We start from the raw sequence: 25,633 nt of genomic DNA, 5'->3' as shown, positions 1-25,633 counted from the left end.
CAAATACCAAGCATAATATTGAGTTACAGAGGTTAAGTCCTGCAACATGTATGCATGTGTGTGCTCTAAGATTGCAGTCCCAAGAAAAATGGCTAAAATACACAAGCCCTGCATGGAGGCAGAGTGTTTAGAAATTTGTATCAGCCTATTATTCTGATTTTCTTCATGGAGAAATGCAAGGCTTTTAGTTTCTTTCCACCTAGAAAAACCTTCAGTGTAGTAACACTGAAGGCAAAGAGGGGTGATGAACACAATGTGTTTTCATTGTTAGTTTAATAGTATCCTGAAACACAGAATGATTATCAGGTACACCAGTCCTATGCAGTCCAATTAGAGACAATCTATCACTGAATCAGTATCTCTATAATATCTCCTACTGACACATTTGAAATACATTTGCCAACAATTCTACCAACATATCTGCATGTATTGAATGTAGTTTTTAAAGGGCACTGCTAAGTTTGCAGAACTATTACTGTTAACATAATTTAAATAGAAATCAAGTATCTATGTTGAGAATGATCTCCTCCAACATGTCCCTGTAATATGTAAAATTCACCAACATCACGAAGGGACAAAAGGAAATAAGGGAGAGGATATAAAGAAAAAACCTAAAATAAAATATAAACCAAATGCATATTGAAAGAGAGAGGTACAGGGATTTTGAACAATGTTACTGGGGTAGTGAAGAGCGCTGGGCATTCAGAAAGGATTCTGAAAATATCAATCACTGTAATTCACTTCTTAATTCTTCCTCTGTTCCTCATCTATTAAAAAAATTCACAAAAAAAGAAGGAGGCCCTTTCATGACTCTGAAAATGGGAAAATCATTACATTTTATTACCAAGCAAAGAGCTCGGCAGGCATCAGTGCCCCTCTGAGTCTGTCAGCCCCATTCCATGAACCTCAATGCCCATCCTTCCTCAAGTAATGCAGACGTGCAGGGCTGGACAAAGAAAATCAAGGACTGAGATGGCTCAGAAATAGGGTAGGGATGTTATCTCTATGCTTCATTGTCAATTTCTCTAAAAGGCTAGGAAACTTAATTATTTGCTTTCTAAACCCTATCAATAGACTTCTAGCTTCAATATAACTATGTCAAACAGCAGTTTCAAAATGCCTTGATCAAAATATTCCATGACTCCTCCAAATACTCAAAACTGGAAATCTGTCCAAAGATCCACTTTGGTAAGTCACCAATCTTCATTACAGATGAAGAAATATAAGAAAGTCATTGGGAAAACCAGTTATTCTCCAGACCTTTCTATAAAACATCAAATCAATTTATATTTATTGAATGCCTGCTACAGATGGGAAAGCAATTTGTCAGAGATTATGCTTCAGTAAATAGGAAACTTTAATGTCTGTTTCTGTGGCATCTATAAGTATTTGGGAGAGACACTTTCTGTCTGATTCTCCAATTTCAACACTATGGAGCATATGTGAGATATGAACCATGCCTCCTCTGGAGAAAAGAGGTTTGCTTGAAAATATCAAAATAAGATTTATCTATTAAGGTTTACTTGGCTTCAGAATCTGACCTACTACAAGCAGATTCTGACCTACAATAAATGGCATACATATGTTTAGCTGGTAATATCTGTAAGTGAACATCTTGAAATCAAATCCATGGTAGTATAAAAGTAGAACTACTGATGACTAATACAATTAAGTTATACATTTAAAAGAAACAAAATATAAGATAATTAAAAATCAGATTACATAAAGCAACTCAAATGTATAAATTTTTTAAACAATCATTTCAAATAAAGCACTTATCAGCATTACTTCCTAAACCATTAAGAAGAAAACTGAAAGGAGAAATACTAGTAGGATATATAAGAAAGACATTCATGATGCTAATGATTATACCTGCCATGCTGTAAGGCAAGAGGTGCACATCAAATGCCCACAAGGCTCAATCTTGACGTCTTTGTCATTCTCTGCACAAATCTTACAGAGCTGAAAAGTGGAGCCCATTTCACAATATAATTCATATTGTTCCTGGAATTTGGGGGGGAAAAAGTAATGTTAATGAACTGAATTGTTAGTATCAAATTTTCCCAAATAAAGTGACACACAGTAAATATCTTACAGTTGATCTTGTCGGAATTTTGTTACCATTTGAGAAATGTTTTGAATTGATAATCACAATTTGGTCTACAAAACCCATTTTAAAAAGGTTTGAACTTTTATCATCTATCGTATATGCTTCTTAATGATTCAGATTATTTAATGTTCCTTTACTGTTTCTTTAGAAAGGGACTTGTTTCAACAGTTACAGTGACTCAGAAGACAAAATCTATGGTTTTAAAATAGGAATATGAAGTGACGTTATCTCTTTTATAAATGCCACATGCTCCTCTAATTTAACTGTCAAATTGAAAAAAAATACGATACTTGGATAAACATTAAATTTTATTGCTTCAATATCTTTATAAACCCCAGAATGGAAGAAAAGCAGCAAACATTTACCAAGTTCTTCCTGCATGCCAGGCACTGTGGTCCACACCTACTGTTTCACATAATCTCCAAAGCATAAGAAGATATATTGAACTTAACAAAAGTTAAACCTGGCGTTTAATAAGTTTAAATTGTTTGCTTCAAATTCCAAATTAAGTCTCTGACTAAAAAGTGCACACTCTTTCCCTAACAATGACAAGAAAATAAATCACTTCAGTAACCAAAAACCTTTTTATGAAAACTGCAATGTTCTTGATTAGGTTTTTAGCTTAAAACATTTGGCACAGTAAAATTTTCAAAATTCAAATACTGAAAAGATCTTTGTGACAAAGAAGATCCTAAAAAATTGGTAAATTTTGGCACTTTTTTCATGGTAAAGATACATGAAAAAAAGATGTCAGGAATACTAAGAACAGGAATTATGAAACCAAAATTTGGGTAAACAGAGTAACTTTTAGTTCAGTAAGTGACTACAATGTGCCTGGCACTGAATAGGATAAATAAATAACAATATTTAGTCCACAGCCTACTAAGATATATTATAATCCTGGTAAGGAAAAGTATGTATACATATACATACATGGATACATACATGTACATGCAGCTACACGTGTATACACATAAACTGTATCTACTATGCTGTGTGAATATACAAAAATTTGCGGGGGGGGACATAAGGAAAGAAATAAGAGAGAACGTGTAAGAATGGAAAAGAAATAAATCTAAAGTAAGTTATAAATTGTTGATGTCCCTGAAATAATACATAAGTACTGATACTGGTTATGACTATCCACAGGACAAATCTGCAATTATAAAAACATTACATTAAGCTAAAATCACAGATGCAGACTTCATCTGGAAATGTAACCTAAACAGTAAGAATATTTATGAGTAATTTAAATGAATGTTATTACTTCCAAAGATTTATTTTTTTAAATGGCTTTATAAAGAGAAACTGTCTTTCATGAGTACCCTTTCACACATATTAGAGAATCCAGAATCGCTATATAACTTTTAAAATGGCAATCATATATTAAATATAAAATGGTAGTTATTAAATTTATAAGTACAGCATGTACATATAAATGTCAATGTGTATGTCTCACATCATCATGTAAAGACTACAGGAACTGAAACCTGGAGAATTATAAGGTAAATCATTGTCAATTTCTTAAAAAAAAAAAAAACTATAATTCTTCTTGTTTGTTTTTTCCCTTAGATTTTTATTATTTATTACACAAGCACGAACATATCTTAAATATAAAATATGTTAAAACTAGACTGTATATAAAATAAAATATTCACGTTCTCCCTCCATCCTCTCCCTGATTGTGCAATACCTTTCACCTCCTCAGTTAAATCTTCTTACCAATTTGGTGTTTTCTTGATCTTTTAAAAAGGAAACTCATATGCTCACATACCGCAATGATTATTTATTTACAGAAGTTGAATGTACATAATTTAACTTTGCCAACTGAAACGTTATCTACTTTTACTTTATAGAAATGAAATTATTTTATAGTACAAGATGCAGAAGTTCCCGTGTGGGTATGTAGAGCTATCTCCCTCCTTCTGATGACTTCACACAATACAGTAGGAGTATACTATTCTATTTTATCTAATCTATTATTAAACTTCTTGGTATTTTGTAATTTTTCACTTTTATAAAAATATTACAGTGAATACCTGTTGTACAGATTTTTGTGTACATGTGTAAGTGATTTATTATATAACAGATTCTAACATGAAGAGATATTTTCACTTAGGTTTTTATAATTACTGAATAGCACTCTCAAGAAATGTTTTAACAACTTACATTCTCATCCATATCTGAGGTTACCAACAATGGATTTAGAAAAACATTATTGTTATTTTCAACAGACTTCAATTACCCATTTGACTCTAAAAGCTAAGGCATATAATTATTTTTGGTAGTTTTCTAAACTATGACTCTCTCCTTATACCAACCTACCTACTTATGGATTTATTTTATTCCCCCCATATAAATGCCAATAGTATATGGCAAGTAAGAATTTTAATAGCATAAATTTGTATCAAAAAATATAAGAAAGTGATATAATTTCTCTTTAACATTCTTGAATTCCTTAAGTATCTTTTGTATTAAATATCTGTGCCTAATTTTAATTATAGTATAGAGACTCTTATTTATTTCAAAGGCATTATATACGCTTATTTAATTATACTTTTCCAGAAATTATCCTTACCTGTGTAACTTTTATATGATCATGAGGTGTAGGTTCACATAATCCAGTTAAATCAGGATTATAACTCCTCCCATCAGGATAAAGATAACTGAATTTAAACAGAAACTTTATTACCTTAAACATACAAGTTTCAGTTGCACGTGATGACATTCAATCAAATGTTTCTATATTCAAACATACATTTGGATGTTCCCTTTTTATGTAACATATCAGTAACATATTATGTCACTATTTCCATAATATGTTGTTTTTAGGACACTTAAAATGTAGAAATTATTTTCATATAAGAAATAATGAATACGGCCTATGCCACTAAGCAACCATTTTCAATAAAATATTTAGTCTCTTGTATAAGTTAAAATTTATTTTATTGGTCAATCGTGTTCTATTCCAAAACACTTTTCATATATACCTATTTGCAACTATTACATCTTTCATCTGAAGCACACATAACGTTAACAATGTCTTTCTACACTATGCTTAATATCATATGGAAAGAAAATATAATTAAAGGCCACAGTTTTTTTAAAGTTATTCAAACACTTTCGTGGTGTTCCTTTTTCTATAGTTTCCCTATCTCTCCTCTCATCTTCCACTTACCCTAACACAAACACAGGTGCACATGTTTAAACACACAGACACACACGCATATATACATTTTAAAAAATCAGATAATATTACATTTCCATCTTCCATTGACTTAACACTACAAACACAAAATGGTCTATAGATACAAGGTTCTATTATCAGGGAAAACTGAAATCTGAACTAAAAGTTGAAGTAATAATGCTAAACTAAAAGTTGTAGTAATAATGCCTTCTTGCTGTGTTAGATCAGAAGTTTCCCTTGTTACAAAACTTCATTAAAAAATAAAATTTGCTGTGTTGGAAAATACCTATTTTTTATTTTAAAAAGTGGTAATGTCACTGCTGTGTTTCATCAGTTTATTAAATTATGGTTATTTCTATTTAATATCTTTCTATACTAGATTTCTTAAATAAATCAATAAGAATATAGTACCGGTCGGTCGTGATGGCTCTCGCCTGTAATCCCAGAACTTTGGGAGGCCGAGGCGGATGAATCACTTGAGGTCAAGAGTTTGAAACCAGCCTGAACAACATGGTGAAACACCGTCTCTACTAAAAATCCAAAAATTATTTGGGTGTGGTGGTGCATGCCTGTAATCCCAGCTACCAGGGAGGCTGAGGCAGGGAACTGCTTGAACCTGGGAGGTAAGGCTTGCCATGATCCAAAATCACACCACTGCACTCCAGCCTGGGCGACACAGTGAGACTCCATCTCAAAAAAAAAAAAAAAAAAGACTATGGTTCTACAATACATATAATTTAAAGAGTAAAACTATAATAAAACTATTCTTTAAAGTAGCAGTGTTTATCCTTAAATGAGGAGTCTACAGACATGTGAAGTCTTAGAATTTACCCAGGAAAACCAGAAAAATGAACTTAAAGGACAAACAATTCTTACATACTAAGGGACAAATAAGTGAGATGATTTTCTTTTATGATTTAGCAAAAGGACTTTTACTACATCTGAATATGATACAAATTTAGAATGGCCTTATGGGTGTGATACAAAATACAACAAATATTAAATGAGGAGATAATTCAAAGAAGGTAAGTAACTTTTTGGTATCCTAAAATTGGCCATTAAAAAAAATTATATAAAATTTATGTATCACATTTCAATAATATGAGGAAATTCAAGGAAGAAATCAGGAGTGAAAGATTACAAAAATTTTGATGAGGGTACCACAGGAAAGGTTAAAGGTTCTTTTTAACCTATCAGGAGCAACGATGATTTCTGTCTTTAGCATACCCAGGATATACTGCTGATGAGCCTTTTTCAATGGGGCTATATCAACAATATTGGATTAGCTATTAATATAAGGAAATACAATGGACCTGGATGGTAGCTGGACAAGAGGATAATCCTGTATTTTTACTGATCTTATGAGAAACCTTATCTAATTAATTTATAAATCCTATTTTATCCTAATATATCATTAATGTTCAAAATCAACTAGCTAAATCCCTCTGTGTGTGTGTGTGCGTGTGTGCGTGTGTGTGTGTGTGTGTGTGTGCCTGTGTGTCTGTGTGAAATTGTTAAGAATTATTTTACAAAGGAATTTAAAAGCTTTGGTCAATTGATTATAATACTAAAATTTGTTACTTTTTAAACGACTTTTGAAAAATAGACCAAAGGCATAATTCAAACAAGATACATGAAAATTTTTCTGTCTACAGATTTGCTCATTTACCCTCTACTTATAAATTCTAACTTTAAAGTATATTTTCTTAAAAACAATCTGTAATCATGATCTAATCTATACACAAATCTTTGATGCATTAGAAGAAAGGTATAAATAAGCGAGACTAGCAAATTTATAAAAATTAGAAGGAAAAAGAGAGAGAAATACACATTTGGTACCATAACTTGCCATACAGTTGTTATGTAACTAATTTACTGAAAGTGTCTGTGTGTGTGTGTGTGTGTGTGTGTGTGTGTCTTTTTTAATTTTCTTTTCTTTTTTTCCCCCAAACATTGTCTTACTCTGATGCCCAGGCTGGAGTGCAGTGACACAATCACATCAACTGTAGTCTCAACTTTCCCAGGCTCAGGTGATTATCCCACATTAGCCTCCATAGTAGCTGGGACTATGGTCACGAGCCACCATGCCCATCTAAATTTTTTGCATTTTTTGAAGAGATAGGGTTTTGCCATGTTGCCCAGACTAGTCTCGAATTTCTAGGTTCAAGTAATCCTCCAGCCTTAGCCTCCCAAAATGCTGGGATTACAGGCGTAAGCCACCACTTCAACCCAAAAGCTCATAGGTTTTTAAAAATGCCTACTTTTTCTTTGTATAAATCTCATGACTTTTTTTTCTTTTCTTTCTTTTTTGCAATTGCTTGAAAAAGGTATAACTCAAATCATTTGCTCTTTGTTAACTCTGGTGGACTGTCTCCTGCTAGGTTTCCATCACAATTCATACTGCAGTGAGTTTGATCACAAGCATCTCTAAATTACCCAGCACAACAGAGGGGAAGAAAAAGCAGCGTCATGAAATGACACTGAGAATAAGAAAACAAGGAGAGGACGGAGGGAATGGCATGACGAATAAAACAAATAAGAACCAGACATATTTTCTATGAAGGGACCGAACAGATTGTCAAAACTTTGTGTGTGGAATGGGTGGGGGAGAATTCGTTATTAATCTAAAAAACAAAGAAGTTATTTATTTTTAAATTTTAAAAATGAATAGCTTGAGATAAACTAAACTTAGCTATTAACATATAGTCCTGGAATATGGAGTCATTATTTGTGTGTCGCAAGCCATGGTCACTCGTATTTAGCTCAGAATAAATTTCTTCAAATATTTTAGAGTTTGACTCTTTTTGCGGACAATAATCTGGCACCAAACGTGGGGCCCCAGAAAATAACTCAGAACCCCAAAAGACTTGCCCAAAACTGGAGCTAATTTATCAGCAGGGGCCCAATAAAGATCTACAGAGAGAAAAGAAAATAAATGGGTGGAGGGAGAAACGGGTAAGAAAGAGAAAAGAAAATCTGGCACTAACAATCAAAATTAAAAGGTGAAATTAAGTAATCTAAGGGTTATATGAGGAAACAGAAGTAAATGATTCTAGATAATTTATTCCAAATAATTTTCTTTTAATATACAGTTTTACTTCCATTTTTAAACTACCTTTAAGTACCAACTTCTTGTTGTATGAAAGATAAAAATTCATATTGTAATCTGAAGTTGAAACGTATTTGCTATAACATAGTTAGTTACTTTAAAATGACTATTTAAAGAGATTAACAAAAAAACTAAGGAGCATCCATTATTATGGATTTTATTTTATCTTAAGCAGTCTTAAGATAAAAAGCATCCTCACTATCCATTCTCTGCATCACAAAGCAATTTTTATTTTTCAAATTTGTGAATCATAAGCACTCTAATTCCCAATTCTTATACTTACAATCCTTCCCTGCTGCCATCAATCAGGGCTTGAAATAAGGGCTTGTTATGAGGTATGGTCTGTAAGATATTGCCATCCCCGGTCACATAGCCAATGGCCCACTGTCCCAATCGAGTGCAACTTAACCGGAAAATGTAGCTGCAAAACATGACAAAACTACATTTAATTACATTCAGAATATAAGTCAGTACTAAACAACTTGTTAGGTTTCTTTCAAGCAAAAGAATAAACAGAATAATTTAGAATGCCTGATACCTGAATACTCCTCATATTCTATATTTTAACTCATTCTTAACAACAGTGTACTTCTCCATTTATCAATTTGAAGAGAAACACTGATCATTTCTTTTTAATTAAATACTTCCAGATACATATGAGAAAATAAACAAGATTACAAACTTTCCAGGGATTTGTTACCATCATCATCAGGGTGCTGTGTATAAAAGTACTGATGGAACTGCTACAAAATAAATAATTGTTGGAAGGTTAAAATAAAATAAGTCAAAATTTAAATTTAATTTGCTTACCTCAGATAAAAACTGAGCCAGTTTCTACTATAGAAGTTGACATATTCCTTTGTAATTTAGGCATTAAAATTAGTTATTAAATAACTTTTCAAATCTTTTAGGTATTGCAGCCATTCATTCCTAAAGCTCAAAAGTGCAAACTAGGTAAGTTCATGGCTGCCATCTAAGCATTATAAGATACTAACTAACTAAATTTAGTATCTTATAATGGGAAGTTAAGATAATTCAAAAATATAAATCAAATCAAGTCCCTTGAAACTAGTCTCTAACAAAAGGAGACAGCAACTTGGCTTTAAATCCATTATTATCCTTTACTTATTCATTTGTTACCTCTATACTTATTTCATATTAGATCAATTAGATCATTTCTCTTCAGCCCTTGACTGACACACACACACACACACACACACACACACACACACACACAAACACACACACACGCGTGCGCGCACACACACACACACACACAAATAGATCATTTATCTTTATTTAAGTGTACTGGATTCAGTCTATCAGGATATTCTTCTGGATTTCACTAACCATTAAGTAGATCAAAAATAAGCCAACTTAAATCTTTTGGCTCTATCTTAACACTCTAGTTGCTGTATGTATATGGCAGATATAAGTGTTTCATAATATATGATAGTTATTGATGAACCAAGTATTATAAATGTAACTTTAAAGATACATTTTAACATACATAATGGCTGCAGACCTTGGATTTAATTAACTTGTACGTTTAGTAGTGGAGTGTGATTTAATCTTTTAACAATCTAGGTTTAAAAAAAGGAAGAAGTGATTTTTAAATATTAAAAACTTTATATTGGTGATACAACCTTTGAAAAGAACTTTTCAAAAAAGTCTAAAAACATAAATCCCTAGAGAGGCTGAAAATAGGATACAATCTGTCAATTACTAGCATTCTTAATCAAAATCAGATAAAATAACACCACAGAGACTATTGCTATGATGTTATGAGAGGTGCCAAAAATAATAGAAAGTCACTATAAATTAAAATTCAGAAGCACATTATTAAACTGTTATATAAAAAGATTAATATGATAAAATTCCTTCAAATTAAAAGTCAAAAGTTAAATAGAAACTTAAAAATCTGCATACTATGAATCTTAATAAAATTTACAGAGTATATTAACATAAAGAAAATACTTAAAAATCTGCATTGTTAGTAATTTTAAATGTAATGCCAAATTTATTCTTATACTGAAAATCTAGTATATACTGAAATACATACTTGTGAAATTGCTCATGCTTTTAATATCCTTTTCTGTTGCTCTAAACATTGTTTTAGGATGGTGTTTCTAAAACTCATTATCACAGAGAAGGTTCAAGGGACTCATGTAGCTAAGAGATAGAAATACCAGCAATCTGGTAAGAACCAAGGGCTTTTTAGAATAATTTCTTCCTCTCATGCACTTTTTTCCTATTCCATTTAATTTGCTGCTGACCCTTTGGCTAGTGACTACCCCTTCCCAAGCTCAAGTGAATTTTTGCCTTATTTTTAGCACCTTGCTCTCTTAAACAGCATGCTTAATTTAATCAAATTTGGGCTGGGTGTGGTGGCGGGAGGCTGAGCCAGGTGGATCATTTGAGGCCAGGAGTTCAAGACCAGTGTGGCCAACATGGTGAAATATCATCTCTACTAAAAATAGAAGAAAATTAGCCAGGCATGGTGTAGTCATGGGACTGCATGCCTGTAGTCCCAGCTCCTTGGGAGGCTGAGGCATGAGAATCATTGGAACCCAGGAGGTGGAGCTTGCAGTGAGCCAAGATAGTGCCACTGCACTCCTGCCTGGAAGAACACAGTGAGACACTATCTATCAGGTATTTTTCATGTTGATGAGGTGGTTTAGGATTCAAGGCCACTTTTGTCACCTAAAAAGTCACCTAATGAATATTGCACTTAGATTCCCAAACATTACTACCTTCACCAGGTAACTCATAGTTTGCCAGATGAATCCCCAATAATAAAGCACAACTTAAGGAGCCAAAATGTCCTTGAAGTAAATCCAATTGTTTTCTATACTATGAAGACAAAGACACGAAATACTTTCCAAGATTTAAAAAAAAAAAAGTTAAACACAGATACTCTCCAAAGCAAATATTTGTTAAAATTTTGTTCATTAAGAATGTTTTCCTAAACACATCTTAAGTACCCACATCATATTTTACACATTATAATTTGTTATATTCATTTTATCATTAGCTACCTAAATTATGATTTAGAAAAAATCATTACATGGCAAGTTACAAAGAAAAGAAATATTTTCTTTTGCCCCAGAGGTCACTGTTCTAGTTTTTTAAGTTATGACTGATACACAAAAAAGCTGTATAAAATGTATATATTGCACGCATTTGAAGATAAGTTTACTGGTGGGTCTTATAAATATTCTTATCAGAGGACGCTAAGTCTTTACAAAGTGAACTTTTCCAGAGGGCAGTGAGACCCGGCTTCTGTTCTCCACATTGTAACTCAGGTTCTCCATGAGGTTCAACAAGAAAACAAAACAAAAACAAAGGTCTCAGTTTCCTCATTATTTTTATGATTGGACAAGATAATTTATCAAATAGCTTACACATTAGATTTAAATAATTGCATAATTCCAACCACAACACATTTTTCAAATCATATTCCAGGAGCAAGAAAGACACTTTATATAATGTCAATCAAGAGAGTAAAAACTGGAAATATCTGGTCATGAGAGATTTCTGAATAAACAAAATCATTCATCTAAACCACTGTCAACATGCCAGCTAACTGATCTGCTCTCATGGTCACTGTGAGAATTAGCTCTCCTTCATCTAAATAGAAGATTTCAGTGGAAGCCAAACTGTTTTAATACTCACTAGCTCCTTTTTCAAATCTACTATACAAATTCTTACAAAGACAAAAAGATGGACATTTTCATTATGCAGAGAAAACAAATCAGCAGCACTGGCTGGTACTTAAAAAAAATTATTTCAAAGTACGAACATTATATACACTACAAATCAAATAAAAATGATACTATAAAAAAGGCAGACTTAAAAACGCCACCAAATTCATCCCTAAAATGAAATGGTCGCTATGAAAATCAGTGCACTAATGAACACTGGAACAGCATCTCCTACTAAAGTGTGAGGACCCTGACAAGCAGTTCTCTAATGTCTCTACTGCTGTACTCAGCATACCGCCTGCCATAGCACAGATGCCTACTATGTGCCTATTGCATTGTTAATGAAATATATGGGAAAATATACTGAACTGTGGAAGAGACAGATTTTCTGGACCCAGATTTGCCATTAATAAAGTGCAATTTCTTGGCCGAGGCCACAGGGGCTGACCAACCTCTTGAAGTCTCATTTAGTTTCATCACTTGGAAAATAAAATATAAATTCTGAGGCTATAATAAAATATGAGGCATTATGAAAAAAGTTTTCAAGAAGATAAAACTGGTTTTGATTGTAACAATAAGTTTATAATGCTTATGTAATAAATGTATTGGTTCATAAACTTACATATATATTTATGTGTTCATGTGCATGTATATGGACTTACATGTTTATCATGGAGTCTAAATGAATGTCTTAAAAATATTCTAAAGTAATGAATATAAGACTCTTGTACTTATGTTTTTCTTTAGCACAGTATTCAAGTATTCAAATACATACATACAATTTTGCACACAAACCGAGATATCATGAAAACAGAAAGGATACCATCTCCCCTTCTGCTTTATAAACACTAAGTTTCAGAGCAAACATAATGCATCAATTTAAAGGATTAGATTAAGAAGTACCATTTTGGTGTTTTAGCTTTTCTATCCCCTTCCTCAGAAGGTGTTACTGACTTACTTAGGAACAAACCATGGAGAATTTTTCAGCTTTGGATATATCACATAATATGACTGCTAAAAAGTCTTACCTTCCGGGTTTGGTGCTATATTTCTGCAGTCGTGCTTTAACTTCATCATACGTGAGAAATGCCATGTAACCTGGATGTGTCACAGCTAAGAAATTCCAATTCCGCAAAATAGAGCCCCAAGGCTAAAAAATAAATAAATCAAAAGAGATTATCCAGAGAATATCAAATATTGATTACACACTGATCCATCATTTAATACACTAAATATCATCTTAGATATTTTAAAAGTTAATCTGACCTATGTGGTCAACCTTTAGGTCAACCTTTGTCACTTAACAGCAGACATGCAAGTCTATTCTTAGAGAAATATAATTAGGCAGAAAACAGATTTTTCAAGAACAGAATACAGAGAACAAACCAGAAAACCACATAATCTCTTCTCTACACAGCCTGTTGTCACAACAGCACTTGGTACCATTTTAATTGATTTTTTTTTTTTTTTTTTTTTTTTTGAGACGGAGTTTTCGCTCTTGTTACCCAGGCTGGAGTGCAATGGCGTAATCTCAGCTCACCGCAACCTCCGCCTCCTGGGTTCAAACAATTCTCCTGCCTCAGCCTCCTGAGTAGCTGGGATTACAGGCACGCGCCACCATGCCCAGCTAATTTTTTGTATTTTTAGGAGAGACGGGGTTTCACCATGTTGACCAGGATGGTCTCGATCTCTTGACCTCGTGATCCACCCGCCTCGGCCTCCCAAAGTGCTGGGATTACAGGCTTGAGCCACCGCGCCCGGCCTTGGTACCATTTTAAAACAAAAATGATTGTTTTGTTCAAAGCCTTCTAAGTTTGAATAAAAGCCAAGGTCCTCATATATGACCTAAAAGGACTTTACAGGGTTTGATCTCCAGCAGTTCCCTTTTCGTCTCCATCTACTGTAACCCTCCCACTTTCTGCCTCTTCTCCAGCCACGTCAGCCTTTCCGCTACTGTTTCGAAGACAAAAGCCCTCTTTCCCTCAGAGCCTTTGTATTTGCTGCTGCCTTTACTTGAATTTTCTTCCCCCAAATATCCATCTCATTCCTGTCTCCAAATGTCACTTCCTCAATGAAGCCTTTTTTGACCAGCATATTTAAAACTGTTACCTCGTGCCATATTCCTCACCTCCCTGTCTGTTTTGTTCAGAACCGCTTCACTTTAAGAAACCATTTCATAGACCTTACGTGACTTGGCAAAGGTTACACATTAACCATAAGCCACACAAGGGCAAGGAACATGCCTGTCTTGCTCACCCATGAGATGCCAGGACCATTGAAGTGTCTGATAACAGTAATCAGCCAGGGATAACTATCATTGAACAGATCCTCTAAGCAGTGACTTGTGTAAAAGGCTAGTGTTAACAGCACTGTAGTCACATCTGGCTTAACTTTACGTAATTACACAATTAGGAAAAAGTTTGGGTTTAAAAGTGAATTACATAAAAATCCTTTCACAGAAATATTTGGTTTGTATCACTGTGTCATTCTCTCTTTAATCTGATTAGTTGTCTGTCCAGTTACCAGGGCAAGAGAAAAAAGGCAGCCAGCGATAGACAACTTTACTCAAGGGTGTGGATAAATCATCTCTGCAATTTTTTTTTAAAGCTGAAGCTACATTTATTCCAAGGAACTGGCAGCAGACCCTATCTGATGTGCCAGATTATTAAATCTTCTACATAAAAGAAAAAAAAAAGTGTTTTTATGTTGCCAAGTTAAAGCTGTTAAAACAGTCATCTTAAACATGATTACTGGTAAAAATGTCCTGCTTTTGTTTGTTTTGAGACTTGTTCCTCATTATTGTTAAGCAAGTTACAAATTTACAAGGCAGAATTCTTCAAGGATCATATCCCTTGAGATGAGGATAGCAAAGAATGATTTAGTAATAACAAAGTTTTTAAGCCTTTTTCAAAGTAACAAGAAAAATCTTCAGGGTATTTCTCCATCACACTAAAATAACTAATTGGGAAAGAAAGGCGCTCTAGAGAATTAACAATATGAAAGGTTCTCTCTATGACATTTGAAAAAAAAAATGCATGTTTTTAATTTTCTTCCTAAGGCATGACTAAAAACTGCATTAAACATTCTCGGAAAATGTCAGCATTTGCTTTTAAAAACCGAGCAATAACTGCTATTCTAGACACCAGCTTTTGTTTTGTTCTACCCATCTACAAAGGGCAAGGATGGAAGAAATAACAAGCAAATATTTGGGTCACTTCCATTAAAGTCTGCACAAACTAGTGGAAGAGTGGTGACAAACATGCTGAACTTTATACAGCACCAATGCACAGATCAAAATATAAGTAAAAAAAAGTTAAACTGGAGTTTTGAGCCAACTGCTACAGTATTTAGCAACCACTTCTTAGTACATAATCCAGAGGGCCAGCTTCTAATTGCAAAGATATTTATGTAATAGAATGAGTCTGTGTATTGTTTTTCTTGTATGCAGCCCACTCAAAACAGAAACACGTAGTACTTACGTGCTTTTTCTTTCTAAAGTATTTTGATGACTACTGGTTTTAAAAAGGTAAAACAAAGTGCTTTGGATATTTTTTTTTTTAATTTTGTTTTTCAGATTAAAAAATTTCTTCATATACAAGAACATAAAATTATCTAAATACTTTTAAATGACTATGGAAATTAATGAAGTGAATAAAGGAGACAAGTTCCTCCATTCTCTCAAATGCTACTATTTTCAAGAAGAGCTAGTTTCTCACTTACAGCTTAAGTTGGAACAGGGTCCTTGGCTGGTCTGCCTAGACACTATCTATAATTCTTTGCTACAGCTGAGGACTTTCCTCTTCTTTTATTTTCCTCACTATCCCATTGATGCTATATATTCCATAGTCACTAGAACATTCTACTAAAACACTCCTTCCTTATCCTGCTACCCCCAAATTTAGTGCCCCATTTCTTCGTGACCCCATTTTTTCTAATAGTGGGGATATAGAGGAAAAAGGAAATAGTAGCCCCGGGGGAAGGAAGAGAGAAGCAAAATCCCTATAATTCCTTACCAGGACATTAGCATGTGCTGATTCCAGCATGTCTAAGTGACTTTAAGAGAAAGCAGAAGGATAAAGAAAAGGAAAGAAGGAGAAGAGGAAATGAAGAAGGTGACCACACTACGACGCCTCCAGTGACACCCAAGCATTTTGTTCAGGTTCTGCCTGCATATGAGAATGGAAGCCAAGAAGAAGAAAACATTTTTACTTCTTTCATTCCCTTTGCAATTCTCAATTTCATCTCCTGGCCCCCGCTGACTCCTTCTTCAAACCCTTCTGCTAATTTCTCTACTTCAGACCCTAAATTTTAAAAGTGTACCTTGCTCACTTTCAACATTCTGCTAAACACCCCACTTCTAATAATTTAAAGTCAGAAGAAGTCATTGCTAATTAATTACTAATATCATGGCTATAGCAGAATGTATGTTTCTGCAGTCATATAGTATTAACAAAACATATTTTCATATAGAATATACAAATATATAAGGATTTAATAAATACATTTAAGAAAATAATCACTAAAATTTTAAAGCTGTATAAAAATAAAAGATCAGTAAAAGTTAAACCATCTACTTCTCTATACACAGAACCAATTTTATACTTTAAGGCACATGCATGATGATTATATTCAAAGCATTTGATTGATGAGTATAGAAATAAAAGGAACGGTGGCTCTCAGAAATACACAGGGGCTAACAAGAGTTCTTCAGCTGCTTCTGTAATCAAGTTTTTAAAAAGATTAGGCATTCCCTGGCCCAGGTAAGAGTTTCATTTTACTATCTAGAACTTTTCGCAGTAGCTTGACTTAAAAATAGCCCTTTCCTTTCTCATCCCAGTGAAAGTACGTAAGATATATATTCCTTAGAGTATTAAGGTTGACTTGTGCTGTTTTAAAGTAAAACGCCTTATAAGAAAATATGTCCACATATTAAATAGCAGTTTAGGTAAGTGTTTAACCAACATTAAGTTGCCCTCACACTTTAAATATATAACTCCAAGGAATTCTAGCATTTAATACCCACACTAAAAAATCATTCAGGCTCACCACAAAAATATATTCGCTTCCTAGAATGAGCAGTTAGGTTTAATGTAGGAAGATTACTTTTACTCTCTTCCTTGACAAGGTGAAGAAGCAAAGCTCTTACTATTTAGAATGTCTTTGTATCATGTTAAATAAGATATACTGTAAAATTATCAAAACCTTTAAAGGAGAGGCTCCATTAAAAAATTACCATATAATAACGGTTTTTTTCTAAAATATATCTTAAAATATTTGAAAAATAAAAGCTGTCAAACTATTTATATATATACATACACACATACACGCACACCCAGGGATAATCATGAAACTTGCAAACTTAAAATAAGCAAAAGCCCACTTTCATCAGTGATTTCTCTAGTTGCTTACCCTATATACAAGGTAGAATTATGATTTTTAAATTGTAATAAAGTGAAATATATCCTATATGTATTGTCGACAGGAGTTAATCTCTCTTCTTTTAATGGGACTCTTCATAAATTAAAGGATGCAATGTGGTTTTAATTACATAAACCAGTCATCCAATCCTTGCTAGCTAGTGCCACGCAGAATTATAAATCAGAGAAGTAAAATTCATGTAACATGAAAAACATGAAACCAACATTATACTCTAATATTTGTTGAAAGCATGTTTAAAAGAGAATAAATGTTACTTCATATTAAAATAAAAAATCGTATCAGAATGTAAGCCTAGTCTGATCAATTTACCTCATGTATCATATAATTTATGCTACTAAATCATAAAAATGTTAAGCAGAAAATTTTTATTTTGTGACTACTTGAACTGAATCCCATAGATGATACACTTTAGTGGCAGAGTCAAACTCAAGACACAAATTTCAAGCCTTCATTTTTAAGGTAATTCCATCAAGACACGCAAAGAAGAAAATGATAGCATCCATATAATGCTACCTTCTTCCGATTTGCTATGTGAAAACACTTATGGAAGATTAATTTAAAAGGAAAAACAATAAACAGAATAAAAATGTTCATATTAAAGTTGTGCAGAGAAAATGTGGGAAAAAAATATAAATTTTTCAAAAGACAACTTCATTAATACTGACATACTAGTTTGAATGAATATGACACAGGAACTGATGAAGAATAGTTATTGACATTGAAAAATGTTCAATATACATGGTTGAATGAGCAAAGAAATTTATAAAATAGGTATAGCATACAGTTCTGTCCAATACAGAACAGTCTGATATTTCAAAGTTTACTATCTCCCTTTTCATCTAATAAATGCAGGGAAAGATTTTAGATCTAGCTAGTAAATGCCAACTGGTAGTTGTTGCATTCTATCAGTCATTGTGCTAAAAGATCAACAAAATAAAGTGAGAAACTAAGTAAAGAGTTTAAAATAACGCTCTTTTGGATGGATCCTCTCAAAGCTGACAAGCAGCCACCAGGCTTACAGCATCTGATACTCCAAACTTAAGCCAATGGCTCACTGTAAACTTACAGCAATGACCAAACATACCAATAAAACTACAGACTAATAGGAATGACACTATTTTCCATATGTTTGTTTATATATGTGTGTGAGAGAGAGACACAGAAAGAGAGTCAGAGAGAAAAGACAGGGAGAGAGGTGGAGGGAGGGAAACAAATGAACGGAATGGATAGAATAAGCAAGTACAAACTTACCTGAAACAGCCTGGTAAAAATATCAAATTCAAAAACTGAAATGTAATCATTGCAAGTTAAATCAATTGTTGATTTTAGAGCCATTGCTTCCAAGCCAGAGCTAATTTGATGGACTTCATGAAGGCACTGTCTGAATACTTTCCATGGTACAATAGTTCTGTGCAAGGTGGAAAAAAAGGAAAATAATTGAATTAAGTGTCATTTAAGAAATACCTCCCTTTGAAGCAGCACAATTCAATAATAGATTTAATATAATTGTATTTGTACTAACAGACAAATATTTGAGAATACTGTTCCTATTTCAGAACAAATGTAGTGGGTTCTGTTTAACTCAATTAATTTGCATTTGCTAAGACTATGACAAACTTTTAAATTAATTTTCTTTTGAACAGTCCTTGGCTATCAAGATAGCTATAGAAAGATATTTGAAAATAAAAAGTATTAGGTCAAAGTCTTATGTGTCATGACCTCTTCATGTGTGTATACAAGGTTATTTAATAATGAAATCAAGATTTAATTCTCATTTTCTATTTTCTTAAAACAATCGTAAGATGATGGATCCATATAATAGAAATCCTTTATTCACTGCACACATGAGTAATATGTATCGACCATTTCAAGAGGTTAAGGTAGAAAGCCATCAAGAAGACATTTCTGCCACAATCCTGATGTTTTCTGCAGAGATGAAAAGCATATGTTATCTAACTTTTCATATTAATATAAAAAGAAAAACAATTTTTTAAACCAACCACAATGGTTGTATCACGGGAGTTTATTCAACATTTATTCATTCATTTTGACTAAATATCATTCAACAAAATTTTAACATGTAATGCAGTTACATGATTCAAAAAACTTAGAAGAGCACAGAATGGTATCTAGGAAAACGTCTCTCAACCTAACCCCTATCTGATCAGTTTCCAACTCATCTACCCTCTTTCCCACCATGAAAATTAGTGTCACCAGGATGCATTTCTTAGTTAAACCTTCCCACTTCAGAATAATGCCTATTTCCTATTTGGCATAAAAAAGAAATCATTCAGTTTTAAAAATTTACTACAATTTTCACAACAGAATAGCATAAAAGCCATCCCTCTTATAAGATAGCATCCTCTTATAAGATAGCAAATACTTAAATCTTAGGTTTCTGTCTACCAGTGTCTCCAAAATACAAGTCTCAGGTAGAATAAACTAAATTCTGTCTGGCCCCATTCTATATCAAGAAGGTATCACCATAAAGATACACCTTTGATATTCATTCAATAATTTTCTAGAGCAGTGTTTGTCAAACTTCAGCATGCATCCAAATTATCTGAAGGGCTTCTTAACATAGCCTGATCTTCAACCCAAGATATTATGATTCAGTAGCATTGGGGTGGGGCCTGGGAATTGACAGCTATAAAATTGAGAGCCTACTACTATATCTACTAATTGCTAAAACAAGGCATTGCTGGGGAAATACAGCTATAGAAATAAAGATACCATCTCTTTCTTTGAAAAACACACTTTAGGGATACAAGTAAAACCTGTAACGCTAAAGAATCTAGAGTAGGGTATATAAAAACATGCTGGTTGGGTGATGGATACACCAGAGAATTCCTCTGTGGAAAGTGGCATCAATCAATGGTGAGACAGGTTGACAACACTATGCTGTATTTACAAGAGAGTTTAGGTTTGAGGTACAATTAAAAGAAGAAAAATATGAGGCTTCATACCTCAAAAAGTTTTTCTCTATGTATGAAAAAAACAGGAAACCACAGAGAACTGAGGAGAGATACCACATCAGATGCCATTTAGAAGAAACACACGTCAGGGTCTGATTAAGGTTAACAAAATGCTGCTGTTTTAAAAGAACAAGGAACACTTTAAAGAATATTAGGAAGCCATTAATTTACAATGAAGTATAAATATGCAATTATGTACAGCTTCATTATAATTACCATAAAACTAATGTCTAAGAAGTAAGTTTTTCTTTTCCAAATTAGTTTCAAATACTCAACATACAAAAGAGACACTGATCAAGATACTCGGGGTAAAAAACATATAATCAGAGACCACTGACTTAAGAACAGTATAGATTTTATTTTTTATATGAAGAAGTTAAAGCATTTCGTTTTGTATATAAAGTATACAACATAAAGTGGCCAAACTGTCAATATTTGTGTATAACTTATAAAAAGCTTCTTTTAAAAAGGCCAAATAGACACCTTCCATATCTGTTACTATAAAAATTATTCTAATCTAGCATTTACAGTGAATTCAATTCATAGCTCTTTTGCGTACCCAGTGACTTCCCGGAGCAAATTATACAAGATGTATGAACTTAAAAAATTTTAGTTTAATGTACCCCTTCATAACAACAATTTACAGAAGGACAAGCTACGTTAGAACAGTACTTGTGTAAATGAGTCTTTGTCAGATTACCATGATAAACTTTGAATCCAAACAAGCATTCACTGGAATTTTGATGAGTAGTAATAGGGATTAGGAAGCCAGGGCATTATTTAGTTAACTTCTCACATACAAACATTTGTACAACAGATACCCGTTCTTTGATTACCTCAGTAAAACACCCATTATGTGTAAGACCTAGGGATGGTGAGCAGAGGTAAGGGGAAAGGAATTTCATGAATGAAGAATAGAAATGAAGTGCAACAACAAAGTCTTTAAAAACAAACAGATTAGATTTTTCTAAACTGGTGCAGTAAGGCTCTAAACTTTCTTAAGACTAAGTGGCTACCACATTCTTTTCTGAGGTGTATGGGAAGAAGGGAACCCAGAGAGCATTAATTTTCACACCTTTATTTAAACTTCAGCAACGACAGTGGTGGTTTCTACTACCTCTTCCTTTAGAGATGAAGCAAGTGAGAGAAAATATTAATAGCAAACTGTTTTACAAACGTAGAAATTTCAGTATGCTGGCAGAGACCTGGGAAAAAGAAAAGGGAAGACGAGAGAGAGAGAGAGAGAGAGAGAGAGAGAGAGAGAGAGAGAAAAACAGACAGACAGACAGACAGACAGACATAAAAGGACCAACTAAACTCTAACCCTTTGACTAATCCAAAATTATTTCAGTATGTTCTATTTGTCCCTTACAACTATAAACCACTTAAGTTGCAAGCTGAATTGCTTTTAAAATACAATGAACAAGTATAATCAACTGTCAATCTACAAAGAATAGACTACAAGACCAATGGGTAGCCGGGCACCTGTAATAATAATATAATTTCAGGATCTTTTTATTTCAAATAAGAATAAAACTGCTATTTATTGATGGTTTACTACCACCTATCTACCATACAGAAATCTATTAATGACTCTTTGCTAAAGTGATAGTTCATATAATGTCATAAGAGATAAGACTATGATAAATAAGGCTATATTACTGTTATTAGATAATGAGTTCTAGTCTGTCTACCGAAAAGCAATAGTAAGCCTCTTTAACAGTCTTGAAAAACAGTATCCTTTCAAAGAAAATGGGATTGAAGAGATGCAGAGAATTGAATCTGGAAAGTTGTCAGCTGGTCAGTAACTGACAAATCACTTAATCTCCCAGGCTTCTTTTCTCCTGTGTAAACGTAGAGAAGTGTATTAGATATTCTAATTGGAAAACCTTGTGATTTTAAGAAAAAAGAGGAACAAAAGACAGAAAGTGTGAGGAAATTGATTTTTTTTTAAAAGGTAAAACATTTTCATGAAACCACTAGTTCATAAAAGGTTAAAGGGTTTTAGTTTGAACTGACAGGAAGGAAAAAAAAAAAAAAAAAATTCCATACAACAAAGTGTGAATGCCAATAGAAGCCAGGGTGTTTGCAAACAGGAACTTCTGTATACTACTGGTGTGAATGAGAATTTACACAGCACTTCTAGAAGGCAATTTGGAAACAAATTTCAAAAGCCTACACATTATGTCTAAGAACATCTACTTCTAGGGATTTCACCTAAGGAAATTATGTCCAAGAAATATAGGCAAAAGGCTCATCCACAAGTCTTTTAAATGCAGTGTTGTTTATAAGAGGAAAAAAAAAAAGAAAACAAATATGTTCACTAGTAGCAATTTTGTGCAAAAAAAAAAAATATGTATTGTCATGGAAAAGTGTCCATGAGACATTACTAAACGGAAACAGTATTTTTAAAATTTTGTCCTTTATGCTTCAATGTTAAACTATAATGTCTGGAGGTATCACAAATGTAACTGGATTGTGGAAGGGATTATAAGTTATTTTAAAAATATATTTTCTGAACTTATTCATGGTTTTTAACTCTTTTTATATGCCTAATATGCTCTAAAAATACTAAAACTTAAAAATATATATAATCACAGAAGAATCAATGAAAAACACAAAGAAGTACCTGCTTACAACATAGCTTTCTATGTAGAAAACAAAACACTTTACAGATTAAACTACAGGAAATAAAAAAATTGAACACAGTTGCTGAACACAAGATCGATATAAAATATCAATTGCATTTCTTATATTGGCTATCTATAACTAGGAAATGAAACTTGAAACATTTGAGTTTTATAATGCTATCTAAAAATCCCAAATAAATAGAAATAAAGCTAACAATTAATGAGCAAGGCAACAATATAAACACACACACACAGACATAAAAAACATAAATAAATGTATGTAACACTTTAATGGTAGATTCATATTATAAAGATGCCAGTTCTTCCCAAATTGGTCTAAAAGTTTAACAAATAAACAATCCCAGGAGGTGTTTTTATGTAGCAGATATGAAAACTAGTTCTGAACTTTATGGGTAAATGCAAGAGTCAAGAACAAAAAAGGAAAGCTTCACTAAGAACATTAACAAGTATATACTCTTTACCTTAATTAAGACAGTGTGCCATTGGTACAAGATCGACAAATAGATGGAACAAAACTAAAATTCTGAAAACAAATGTACCCATCTATAAACACTGGATCACATAGTTTGGATATTTGTTCCCCCCAAATCTCATGCTGAAATGTAATCCTCAATTTTGGAGGTAGAGCCCCATGGGAGGTGATGGGATCATGGGGTCTATTTCTCATGAACGGTTTAGTGCCATCTCCTAGGTGCTGTCCTCATGATAGTGAATGGGCTCCTACAAGATCTGGTTGTTTAAAAGTGCATGGTATTTCCTCTTGCTCTCTCTTGCTCCTGTTCTCGCCACATGTGACATGCAGGCTCTGATTCACCCTCTGCCATGAGCAAAACTCCCTGACACCTGCCTGGAAGCCAAGCAGATGCCAGCACCATGTCTGTACAGCCTGCATAACCATGAGCCCAATACACCTGTTTTCTCTATAAATTATCATTGATGTTATACAACCAGTTTCTGTGTTAGGCTGTTCTAGCAGTGCTATAAGGAAATACCTGAGACTGGGTAATTTATAAATAAATAATCAAATGAATAGGTAAACTGTGGTACAGCCAGACAATGAAGCAAGGAGAATGACAAAAGTAGTGCTACATGCAAGTACAGAGCTGAATTTCCATAAAGTAGAGGAAGAAGCCAGTTTTTCCAAAAGAGTGTAACTTATATGATTTCAACTATGCATGATTTTACAATGCTATGAAGGCAGGCGGTGACCACGTGGGACTTTCTAATGGGCTGAGAGAGGCTATCTTCCAAGATGCAGGTAGTAAATTACCACTACCCTATTTGGGTAGCATTTACATGGATATGTTTACTTCATAAAAATTTCTCAATCTACATGTATAATTTGTGTACTTTTCCCCATATATCTTAATTTATATATTTAAAAATTTTTAAATATTACACTGAAAAGTCTAAGACTAAAAAACAGGTGTGTGGGAATAAACAAAGTAACAACCATAATGCAAACAAGGAAATCAACATGTTCGTTTATTGCTAGTTTGTTTTGTGCTGTGGTAATAGTGGTGGTAGTTGTTTAAAATCCATTGTAGCTCAGACATGTATACTGTCATCCTCATTTTAAACAAAAACAAAATATGTTCTATATATAGTAGCCCAACTCTATTTTCAATGTAAATTTTTTCAGAAAATTCACCTTGATCAACTAAGATCTGTTCAATATCAGTATCTTTATATAGAGGGCAAGCTTCGTTCAGAAGATAATAGGATATTTGTAATATATTAGGTATGTTTTGATTTTATTATGGACAGAAAATATTAGTACTGTGATTCCTGTCTGTTGACATTTTGTATACAGTTATTCCTTAAATCCAATCTTCTTTTGTAATGACTCCATTTTTTAAGAATATGAAGATTGATTCTTATCAGGCCATTATTACTCTTGCTGTTCTATCAGTAAAGGAAAAGCAATTCTTTTCCAGCAACCCACAGAATCAGCATATCAAAACTACTCCAGTCACATAGTCACCATACAGCAAGTCATCTTTGATAGGATGGTAACCATAGTTACCAAGGATATTCATAGTTAGATCAAATGATGCTTCTTCATACATGAACATTCCTGATACTGATAAAGACATAGATGCTGGTATTTATGATAGACAATTTTTGTTTGTCAAAAAGTTCGTAACACTGTGTCTATAGTGTAGATAAGCAATACTGTCACTTATTGTTTGTGTGTCACTTTTCCAGCCAGAAACCTCTGTGATCGGTGGCACCTTTACTCGAGTTTTGCTCAGGCCTGCTGGGCTCATTCCACCAACTCAACCTGGCAGGCTGCACTCACCTTGCACTACCAGCACAGATCCCACATCTGCCAAGAGTGAGTCAGACGTGGAGCAGCAGGTGGTACATGAACAAGCAAGTACAGAGTCCAACCACTGTGCACAGCCAAGCACACTGGCTACTGTAGCAGGGTGGGCTGCTCCAGGCACCAGCACAG

General features: G+C 33.4%; 1 protein-coding gene across 9 annotated transcripts in view; it reads right to left on the bottom strand.

The window, feature by feature from the left end:
- The window catches only part of CBLB (Cbl proto-oncogene B), a 428,727-nt gene that overhangs the window by 299,179 nt on the left and 103,915 nt on the right, over window positions 1–25,633 (bottom strand). For all 9 annotated transcript variants that reach the window (XR_012518787.1, XR_012518786.1, XR_012518788.1 and 6 more), the window contains 5 exons: window positions 18,801–18,957; window positions 13,139–13,260; window positions 8,690–8,827; window positions 4,689–4,776; window positions 1,873–2,004 (listed from right to left, as the gene is read on the bottom strand). Coding sequence is in view for 6 of the 9 variants with exons in the window: in XM_074404431.1 (XP_074260532.1) it covers window positions 1,873–2,004; window positions 4,689–4,776; window positions 8,690–8,827; window positions 13,139–13,260; window positions 18,801–18,957 (637 nt within the window). In the remaining 3 variants the exon portion in view is untranslated. The remainder of the gene's footprint in view (window positions 1–1,872; window positions 2,005–4,688; window positions 4,777–8,689; window positions 8,828–13,138; window positions 13,261–18,800; window positions 18,958–25,633) is intronic.

This window comes from Saimiri boliviensis, chromosome 8, assembly GCF_048565385.1.
Source record: "Saimiri boliviensis isolate mSaiBol1 chromosome 8, mSaiBol1.pri, whole genome shotgun sequence".
Taxonomy (NCBI): domain Eukaryota; kingdom Metazoa; phylum Chordata; class Mammalia; order Primates; family Cebidae; genus Saimiri; species Saimiri boliviensis.
This window is presented reverse-complemented; position numbering and strand designations above follow the sequence as displayed.